This window comes from Solanum dulcamara, chromosome 2 (genome assembly GCF_947179165.1).
Source record: "Solanum dulcamara chromosome 2, daSolDulc1.2, whole genome shotgun sequence".
Lineage (NCBI taxonomy): Eukaryota > Viridiplantae > Streptophyta > Magnoliopsida > Solanales > Solanaceae > Solanum > Solanum dulcamara.
In genome coordinates this window covers 7,093,459-7,104,123 of record NC_077238.1, presented here as the reverse complement: position 1 = coordinate 7,104,123, position 10,665 = coordinate 7,093,459, and the positions used below count along the sequence as shown (strand labels likewise).

The following is a 10,665-nucleotide window of genomic DNA, read 5'->3' as shown; positions in this document are numbered from 1 at the left end:
TGGTGGGCTAAAGTGATAATTTAGTTAAAATATTATACTACTTGTTCTTTATTTATTAAAATCAGTTAGTGGGGTTGTAACTTTTAATACCTAATTAATTAGAAAAGAAAAAAAAGGAGGCGGAAGACTCACCTGCAGTAGACATGGGAAAGAAGAACTGCTCCAGGTAAAACTTATGCAATCTCTGAATTTGTGAAATTGGGATATGATGTAAGTGTATAAAGTGGTATTATAAGTTGGTGTGGGAAGATGTGGGTTTCAAAATGTTATAGATTGATGAAGGAATAAGATTAGAGGACAACATAATTGAATGGCTTAGATTTGAGGTTCTGTTATGGTAATTGTAATTTAGTGGAGGACAACATAAGTAATGGCTATAATTGAATAATGATAACAATGACACTTGGAAAGTAATCATTCTAAGTTATATATTATTATGTATACAATGACATTGGAGGGAGCCTATCCTGAATGTTTCTTCTATAATTAAAGTATTGGATATGTAGTTTTGGTTAAGAAAATTCTTGTGGTTTATTATATTATATTTCAATATTTTGATATATTGAGATATGAATTAAATATTGAGGTATTGTGTTGTATGAATACCATTAGAATTATGTTAATTGTAGAAGTTAAGACTTAATCCTAGGCTTGAGATTTAAGAAATTAATTATAGAATTAGATGAGTTTTAGGTCTAGACTAGACATATAGTAATATGAGTGTCTACGGACTCATTTGCTTACAAATATTGTATACTTGATAAATTGGAAACGTGAGGCATTGAAGAAAGGAAAGGCATTGGTGGATTAGCTTGCTTTACTTCGGTTCTCCTGCTAAGGTAGGTTATGGTTTGATTCTATATCATAGATAGACTCTTAATAGTGGTTGATAGTCATTGAGTAATGTGTGAAGTTTACTATGCATTTAATTGTTGTGGTTTGGATGGTTGATATGTTGTTGTGATTGGTCTAAAATCCCAAGACCGTGGAATCCATAATCTTGAACTCGTCCTATAAAAAATGGTGCCTTGAATAAAGAAGACTTGGTGAAATATTGTTAATAAAGTGGAATGTGATAACAAAGAATGATAAATTAATTATATTTAGATCGGGTGTCACATTCCGACATGGTATATTTGGATCGGGTGTCACGTTCCGACATGATATTATTAGAACGGATATCACGTTCCGACTGGTATATTGGATTGAGTGTCACGAGCCGACATGATATTATTGGATATGGTGTCACGTTCCCACATGGTAGTATTAAAGGAAAACATATTAAAACGACTTAATACTACCCAATCTCAAATAACTCACTTCCCAAAAGACTGTGGTGTGGAGGCTTAGGTCCTCATGTATACTTTTGATATTGTTGACTGATTGCGTAATGGTTGATTTTTCGCTATTACTTTATGCATGTTGATTTTTATTTTGATCCGACCGATGATACCTACTCAGTACATGTTGTCCTGTACTGACCCTACTTATATTTTTTTGTGTTATTTTGTGGAGTGCAGCGAGTGTTCCATCGACTTCGACTCGACCTCAGCTCTAGACAGTGTCCAGTACATCAGGTTCCAGGGTGAGCTGTTCATTCTAGCTCATGTTGGATTCTCTCGGGCATGGCATGATGCCCTTAGTTTTCGGACACATTAAGTTATTTATTTATTCTGGTATTTGATATTTTTAAACTTAGTATTTTAGAATTAAATGTCCTTGAAGTGATGACTTTCAGATTTTGGGAAAACGTATCTAATAGACTTTAGTGGTTTTATTATATCTTACTTTCATAAATTGAGCTTCCGCGTTATTGTCATATTTTATAAGTTGGAGTTTGTATCGTTGGTTATCCAACCAAGAAGGTTAAGAGTAGGTGTCATTCATGACCTATTTTGGATCGGGACATCTTTAATTATACTCATTCTCCTCCATGGACAATTTTAAAGTTAAAATACGAGCACATAAACATGTGGTTTCTCTATTAAATTAGATATTTTATTTATATATTTTCTAAAATTGGTATAATGATATCTGGTGGGACCCATGCAACAAGAGGACTAAATGGTGCACATCATGGGTGGAACCACCTTACAGTCAGAGGTTCATCGGAACCCCTTTCGGCGAAAAATTATACTATTTATATATGGTTAAAATAATATTTTATGTATATATAGTACATGTCGAATCCCCTTTGGCTAGTTCATTAATCTACTTTTTCAGATTCTGAACCCCTTACTAAATATTCTGACTCTGACGCTAGCGTACGTGGTTGAAACCTGAGTTATTTACCTAGAGGACTAGGGATCAATTTTTCACTTAATACATTTTTTTAATGGTGTAAACATATTCTGAAAATTCTAGATTTGCTTCTATTCACATCAATAAACCGTAAAATCTCAGTTATGTTCTGATGATGATAAATACATATAATTAAAAAAGATGATATATTTTATTTATTTAATTTAGCTATCTATTAGAGAAATAAAAATATGCAGATTTTTAAAAAAATTTAATGACAAATTTTAAAAAATATTGACTATATATTACACCATATATAAATATTAATATTCCCGTTACAGTAAGTACACAGGGGTCAGAGGGACTTATAAATGAACGTGCTATTTGTTTAAAAGACCCCACAAACATAAATAGAAAAAGCACAAGTCATCATTATTCTCTAGACTTTATCTTTAGAAAATTAATTCATCAAAAAACATAAAATAGCTTACTTGATGAAAGTAAAAAAAATGTCATAAGTAACATTTCATGTTGTTATAAAAAGAATTAAGGAAAAAAAAGAAGATATTTCATGTTTATTGTCTTCCCTTCTTGCCTCAATCTGAATTATATACAAATATTTTTATGATAATTTTCTTTATATACTTATTATCAAATTAAAAAATAAATAAAAAATTATTTTTCGCAATACGAAACACACCCTTAATACGAAAGGATATATAACGTATGCTATTACGTAATATCTGATGAAAGAGATTGAAAGGGTTCAATTAATTTAAGAAGCTGCAGAAAGAGAAATATAATCGAACGGATAGGATTCTAAGCAATAATTTAATTTACCTAACTTTATTTGATGGACTTATAGCACAAAGAGATAGATTCATGCGTGCCTCCTGCCTACTAAAAATGTCTAAAATTTATTACTTCTTCCCTCCATTTTTATTTATTCATTATATTAAAATAAATGTTTAATAATATTTATTCAATTTATAAAATCAAGAGATAATTTTAATTTAATTCTTAATTTATCCTTATCATTAATTAATAGTCAATTTTTGTCGGAAAACCCCCTCGATAGAAAATTAAACTATTTATATATGATTAAAATATTTTTTCATATATAAAATAAATATTGAACCCCCTTCGACTAGTTCGCGTGTCTACTTTTTCACGGATTGTTTGTACAATAAATAAAAATAGCAAAACAATATTGATGTATTAAAGAAGTAAATTGAGAACAATAATTTTTTGTAAAGACCTAAAAGTAGATTAGTGCTACACATGACATACACAAAGAACTAGCTTCCTGAATTAACATCAACTTTGACAATTTATTATTAAAATATTTATCATTTTCAGTTTGTCAAGGTGATATACATATTTATAGAATTTCTTATGCATAATCTCTTGACGTGTTCTTATATATTTGTATATGAATGTGAATCCACTTTCGTCTTTCTACTAGACCAATCTTCTTATTTACGATTAACATCTTTTGGAGCTCTTCTTGAATGAATATATATTCTATGGATAAATAGAACGTCTTGTAGAAGTCTCTGCTAAGAATTTCCAGGTTATCTTATGGTTATTCAAGGATCCTTCCATGCATTATGTATGTTAAGTATCAAGAAAGGATTCAATTTGGAATCCGTATTAGAGTCCGACTAAATTCGAATTCGCGATTTCTAATAAAAACGACTCTATACTGTTAGAATGGATGCGTCCACTAAAGTTCTAGGACCAGGTCTCTTATCAGAAAACAGTGTAGAAAACTAAAAAACAGAAACGTAAAATCAGACACAAAATTTTACGTGAAAACTCCTTGCTCAAGGGAGAAAAACCACGACCTGTCCCATAGAATTTCACCTCCAGTCTCCACTAATCAACGGGGCCAAAAATTTAGATTACAAGCTCTTGCAATCTAGGAATTGCACTCACAATCCCTTCCCTCTCTTTGTAACAACTCTGTTACACTCAGATCTGAAGCAATAACTCTATTGGTTGCTAAATCACTACACTCCTAGCTGACTTAGACTTCAAGTAGTCTCCACAACTAACTCTAGTTATTTTGACAAGATAAACAACAAAAACAAACAATGAACTAGTCTAACTTCCTTTATAAATTAGGAGTAGACCTTACAAGATTAATAATAAGAAATCACAACTCTCAAACAAGAACAAAATAATTGATAACTCTATCAGGTTCTTCATCTTCTTCATGAGGAGATTTCAGATTCTTGAGAGCATGAGCTTTTAATGGTTTTTTTTCTTTTTCAGTGATTCCAAAAAGGCGAGTAAGAATAGTTGTAAAGAATGTATATATAAATGATATATATTGTGTTGGACGATTTTTATTGAGTAGACAACTGTCCTCCTGCACAGAGACTCAGCCGCGCACATAACAGACCTGCAGATTTGGCAGGATCTGTTTTGTAATATTGTTTGCTGGCATTTTCAATCTTCAAGTCCTCAAAGGGATCAGGTCTCTAATTATCTGTTCCCTTAATTTGTTAAATCATCAAAACCACAATCAAGATTAAGCATTATCATATATGCAGGAGAACTCAAACCTGAGACCTCTGATTCATTACTTAATTACTCCTTCAAAGGCCTAAGCAATAATTTCATTTACCTAACTTTATTTAATGGACCTATATATATCAGAAAGCGAAATGTTATAAAACAAATAAGAGTAGTGACTGCATGGAGGCATTAATTATATAAATTACAATAAACATGGATGATACATTTTTTATTTTGGTCTCCCTGGATCCTATGATAAAAGGGGTAGCTTGGTACACTAAAATTTTTGCTATAAACAGAGTTCGAAAAAATATTCGACCACAAGAATTTATTGTACGCAGCCTAATTACCGAAAATGAAACGTTGTTCGTTCCCTTTCGTCAAGTAGGTAAAGTAGGCATACAAACCACTTTGCCTTAGACTCTAATTGGAACAAAGCAAAGAATGATTGTATTTCAATACCTCTCATTTCTTTGACCTTACTTTTGACTTTATAAATACAATTAGAGCATATAAAATACTTTACACTATAATAATAGAGAAAAAACAAATAAAGGTACATGATTTTAAATTTTAATCAATCATTTCATAAATTAAACTTCACGCTAATAAGGAGCTAGTGAGGCAAATCCTTCTAATAAAATGTAAGGTGCTACCATAGTCATAAAACAAAAAAACTAATTAAACTCAAAGAAGTACAATTTTTCTATAGCTATATAGTAGAATAACTCAGAATACTGGAGATCCAATAGGTGAATTGACCAAATATTTAGGGAAATTATTGTTCCAATTAATTAGTGACTTGTTGTCTTCAAAATCTCCAGAACAGCTTCCCATAAAATTATCCAATTGTTCATTTGCTGAATTTTGTGTATATTCCGGAAATAGCCCCGAAAATTCCTGCATGAAACTTGGAAGTTCTGTTTGGAGATAATCATCTTCAAAACATGAGTTGATTGTAGACAAATTAGGAGGATTTTTATGATCATCACCAACTTTTGTAGTAGTAGTAGTTGGTACATTGTTCGCGAAAAAAATATCTGAGGAATTTAAAGTTGATGGTATCGATGATGATTCGAGGTTCTTGTTCCTTGAATTATTAAGAAGAATGGCACTAATGTCATTTATTGTTGGTAATTTTGTGCTAGTCATTTGCCATGCTTTTAATATGTCAAGACAAGGGAGTTGTTGATAATAAGGTACTAATTGTTGGGAAATAGTAGTATGGTTTTTAATGTTGTAATTGTGACTAGTCATGTTATTGTTATTGAAGAGGATTTTAGATTTACGAACAAGTCTAGCTTCTGCTTCTAATCTTGCACTTTCCCATTCAGCCATATGACTAAGATTTGCAACATATTTTGATGACCCTGCAGTACCATTAGGTTTGTGAGTCATTGGATCAATGCCCAATTTGGTAAATCTCTTCTTCAAACACGAGTTCCAATAATTTTTTATCTCATTATCTGTTCTTCTTGGCAAGTAAGCAGCTATTGCTGACCATCTGTTATATCAATGACAAAGAGAAACATAATCATAAATAGCATTAAGGCTATTTGTTGCATACTAAAAAGAGAAGAAAACAGTGACTATGGGAATTGGGAAAAAAATAATATTGTGACAGAAACAAAGGTTAATAGCAATTTATGAGCTCTATCATCATTTGCTCTCCTTCATTTATGTGTTATCTATTTCCTATTGTCAAATTAAGTGTCATTTATTTCTTCAGTTTGCTTTTGCTTGTTTAATATTTTAAAAATTGATCTTCACTTTTACTTGTGATCTTTAATATATATGTTTTTTCTTTTTTATCCTCAACATTAATTACGTAATTCCTGAATCATTTATCAAGACCTAATTAAAATTATACATAAATTAATATGGGTATAGTGATAAAATATTCATATTAATCATTATTTCTTAAAGAGGTGTGCAAAGTCCATAGTGAACAAATAAAAATGAACGGAGAAAGTAACTTTTTTCACGTTCATTATAAAAACAATAAACACAAGGTATCATTTACTAAATTGTCCTTATTTATCAGACAATTTTTTTTTACTAAAACGACACTTCTTTTTGAGATGGAGGGAAGTATTGCGCTATTTACCAGTGAGTGGTATTATTGGACTTATCTTTAACTGTTTCCAATCATACTCTTATACTAAAGAACTCTTCTTCTTAATAGTGTCAAATTCTCAAGAAACATCTAATAAATAGGGTTAACTTAGTAAACTATAAATTGTATTTTTATCTTTCACATTTAGTACTGCGAAATTAAATGAGTTATTTTACAGAGTGGTGGTTAGACCAATAATGTTGAATGGCCAAGTGGAGTGTTGGGAAGTTCATAACTCTCACGTCCAGAAGATGAAAGATGTAGAAATGTGGATGCTACAATAGATGTGTTGACATACTAGGAGAGATAAGATTAGAAATGAAGATATTAGCCTTGGAAACAGCCTGTGGCAGAAATGCAAGGCAAGACTGCGTACAATAGACCCTTGTGATCAGGCTCTTCCCCGGACCCCGCGCATAGCGGGAGCTTTAGTGCACCGGGTTGCCCTTTTTTTAAGATAGGAGTGGCCTTTATAGAGGACAATATCGGACAACGAAGCTAAGATGGTTCAGGCATATGAGAAGAAAATGCATGAATGCCTCAATGCAGAGGTGTGAGAGCTTGGCTATTGATGGTTTGAGGAGAGGTAGAGGTAGGTTGAAAAAGTATTGGGGAGAGGTGAGTAGATATGGCATATGACACAGTTGCAGCTTATCGAAGACATGACCTTAGATAGGAGGTTGTGAAGGGCACATAATACAGTAGAAGTCTAGTAGGTAGCAGAGTTTTGTCTCACTTATCTTCACATATAGTAGACGTAGTATTTCTCTTGTAGTTTCTTGGTTTTTGATTTCTGTTACTAATTATTTTTTGTACTTCGATTATCGCACTATTTTGTTGTAGTTATTGTTCCTTTTTCAGAATGCTTTGTCATGCTTTCTAGTTTCTATAGTCTTGTGTCATGATTTATGCACCTTAATTATTTTTTTCGATCCCCTTTGATATAATTTTTCTTGAGCCGAGGATCTATCGGATACAGTCTCTTTATTTCTCAAGGTAGAGACTAGGTATGTGTACATTCTATCCTCTCCGAACCCCACTTATAAGATTACACTAGATATGTTATTGTTGTCACATGAAATGAGTTAAAACGATACTTATTTTGAGATGAAACAGATACTAATTATTATCATGAATTTTGAAAACAACACTTATTTTAAGACTGAGAAAATTGTATATACCTATTTCCAAGAAGAGCGTGAAGTTGAATGATGGTTCTTTCTTCTTGTAAACTGAATTTTCCTCTCTTGATATCAGGCCTTAGATAATTTATCCATCTTAGCCTACAACTCTTTCCACATCTCTGTAGACCTAAAAAAGAAAAGAGAGACAAAATCATGGTAGCAAATGTTAAAAGAATATACATAATTTAGAAAGACTTTTAAATTCTGTGGTATGAAACAAGTCATAAATATTTATGCGGTTTTAAATCGTTTCAGTAAGGATAAAATAAAAAATTTAAAATTTAATTGTAGTATCATTTTTTACCAGAAAAAAAAGTGTATCGCATAAATTGAGACGGAAAAATAACAATTACCAGCTTTAGCAGGCAAAGCACGCCAGCTACCACAACCATGTTTGTTAATGAAAGACAATAGTTTTTGGTCTTCTTCTGAAGTCCATGGCCCTTTTTTCAACCCATCTTTATCAGACCCTCCCATTTTGTGTATAATATATGGCTCTAAAGTGAATAACAGCAAACTTTCAAGAAAAGTTGTTATTTGTGTCTCACTTTTTGGGGAAATGATAGATGATATGTGGAAAGGCCTAGTTGGGAGTAATACATATATATAGGCAACATTGAAGAAATTAATAAGTTTGTATGATAAGATAGTTAGCTAGCTGCAATGTAAAATAAATGTTCAAGGAGGACAAATTCCTAATGTGTGGTAACAATAGCAACACATTATGATAAAGTTGTGTTAATGAATGACCAGATTATTGACCCTCAGCACAATGTTTTATGGGTTGAAATATATTGTAATGATCTAATAAATGAATAGCACAATAACCTGTTTAAAGTTGAACGAATTGAATGAGTTATATTTTCTTAGGCTAATTTTATCAACTCTAGATTAGAATCATCTCTATAGTTCAACAAATTGATATATATATATATATATATATACCCTTTTTATTTTCTCTTCCTTTTATTTTTATTATATGTAAAATTGAGCAAACCTCTACTGTCTTTGAATGAACCTAAGAGCCTCTATTCAATGCCTTTAGAGGTTTGAATTACTAATCAAGTACTCTTCTAACTAGGGGAAAAGCAATGTATAAAATTTGAAGTCAAGAAAATTATTTACACCACAGCAAATTAAAGGAAAAGAAATATATAGTGGCAATATATTTATCTTAAAAATATTTCATACCAATTGAGTTAATGTCATTATATTCTTCTATTCAGAGTCGCTATAAAGTCTTTAATAACATTTATATAAAGTTTTGATTATAAATATTTATATATGACGCTAAATGTAATATAACGATAATTATATTATTACCGCCAAATAATTATCGCAAAGTTCTTTATTTGTTTTTTAAAAAAAAAAAAGGAAAAATGAGATGTACACATAAATTTTGTATAATTTTTTCGATCGATAAAAAAAAAAAAATAACCCCTTACACCTCTCTAGCTCCTCCCCATATCCTAATCAGAAAAGGATCAAATATACCCATGTACTATTGAAAATAGTTTAAATATATTCTTGTTATACTTTCGGGCTAGATATACCCCTCATGTTATACTTTCGATTCAAATATACCCCTCTCATTATACTTTGATAAAAAATCGCCCTTAATTCTAACGGAAAGAACACATGAAAAGCTCAAAATTAAATAACTCATTCCCAATTTTAAATATAACCCTAAATCTTCATTTGTTTTTTTCTCAAAAGTTATTTATATTTTAAAAATAAAAAAGGTGAGATGTGTCACTTCAGTAAAAAATAAATTAAGTTCAACGGGAGTTTACATTTTCGATTATCATGACTCTTTGATTACTAGGATGATTATATTATAATTTACACATGCTATTTAATCAATATTTTGAATAACATTTGATAAATTTTGACACGCTAGCAGTGTATTCCTTGGCTAAAGAAATTCTGCATCTATATTTTATCTCTTATTAATATAGCTACATTAATAAGAGATGTGAGTAGTTTTTTTAAAATTTTGCAGCATTTTCTGTTGTATCATTTTGTAAGAAAAAGAGACTCAAATTAGTACTTAAAAATTTCATGTATTAATACTTAAAATTATGCAACGCATTCTGTATTGTCATTTCTAAGAAAAACTCAAATTAGTATCTAAAAATTTTATTTATTTCTAAAAAAATTAGATATTTAAAATTGAGAATAAGTTATTTAACTTTGAACTTTTCAGGGTTGAAATCAGCACAATGTTTTATGGGTTGAAATATATTGTAATGATCTAATAAATGAATAGCACAATAACCTGTTTAAAGTTGAACGAATTGAATGAGTTATATTTTCTTAGGCTAATTTTATCAACTCTAGATTAGAATCATCTCTATAGTTCAACAAATTGATATATATATATACCCTTTTTATTTTCTCTTCCTTTTATTTTCATTATATGTAAAATTGAGCAAACCTCTAGTGTCTTTGAATGAACCTAAGAGCCTCTATTCAATGCCTTTTGAGGTTTGAATTACTAATTAAGTACTCTTCTAACTAGGGGAAAAGCAATGTATAAAATTTGAAGTCAAGAAAGTTATTTACACCACAGCAAATTAAAGGAAAAGAAATATATAGTGG

General features: G+C 30.6%; 1 protein-coding gene across 1 annotated transcript; it reads right to left on the bottom strand.

The window, feature by feature from the left end:
- Positions 1-5,328: 5,328 nt before the first annotated feature.
- LOC129874951 (transcription factor MYB16-like) lies at positions 5,329-8,621 on the bottom strand. The gene is made up of 3 exons (XM_055950353.1): positions 8,418-8,621; positions 8,062-8,191; positions 5,329-6,268 (listed from the first exon to the last, which is right to left on the bottom strand). Exons 1-3 carry the CDS (start codon positions 8,539-8,541, stop codon positions 5,494-5,496), a joined length of 1,029 nt encoding a protein of 342 aa, XP_055806328.1. The 5' UTR covers positions 8,542-8,621; the 3' UTR covers positions 5,329-5,493.
- Between the last annotated feature and the right edge of the window lie 2,044 nt (positions 8,622-10,665).

What these genes read in the sequence shown, in the direction of transcription:
- LOC129874951 (XM_055950353.1), bottom strand. Translation starts at nt 8,541, where the DNA reads ATGGGAGGGTCTGATAAAGATGGGTTGAAAAAAGGGCCATGGACTTCA. An exon ending in TGCTTTGCCTGCTAAAGCTG is followed by an intron (nt 8,192 to 8,417) that starts GTAATTGTTATT and finishes TTTCTTTTTTAG; the next exon opens with GTCTACAGAGATGTGGAAAG. An exon ending in CACGCTCTTCTTGGAAATAG is followed by an intron (nt 6,269 to 8,061) that starts GTATATACAATT and finishes TTGATATAACAG; the next exon opens with ATGGTCAGCAATAGCTGCTT.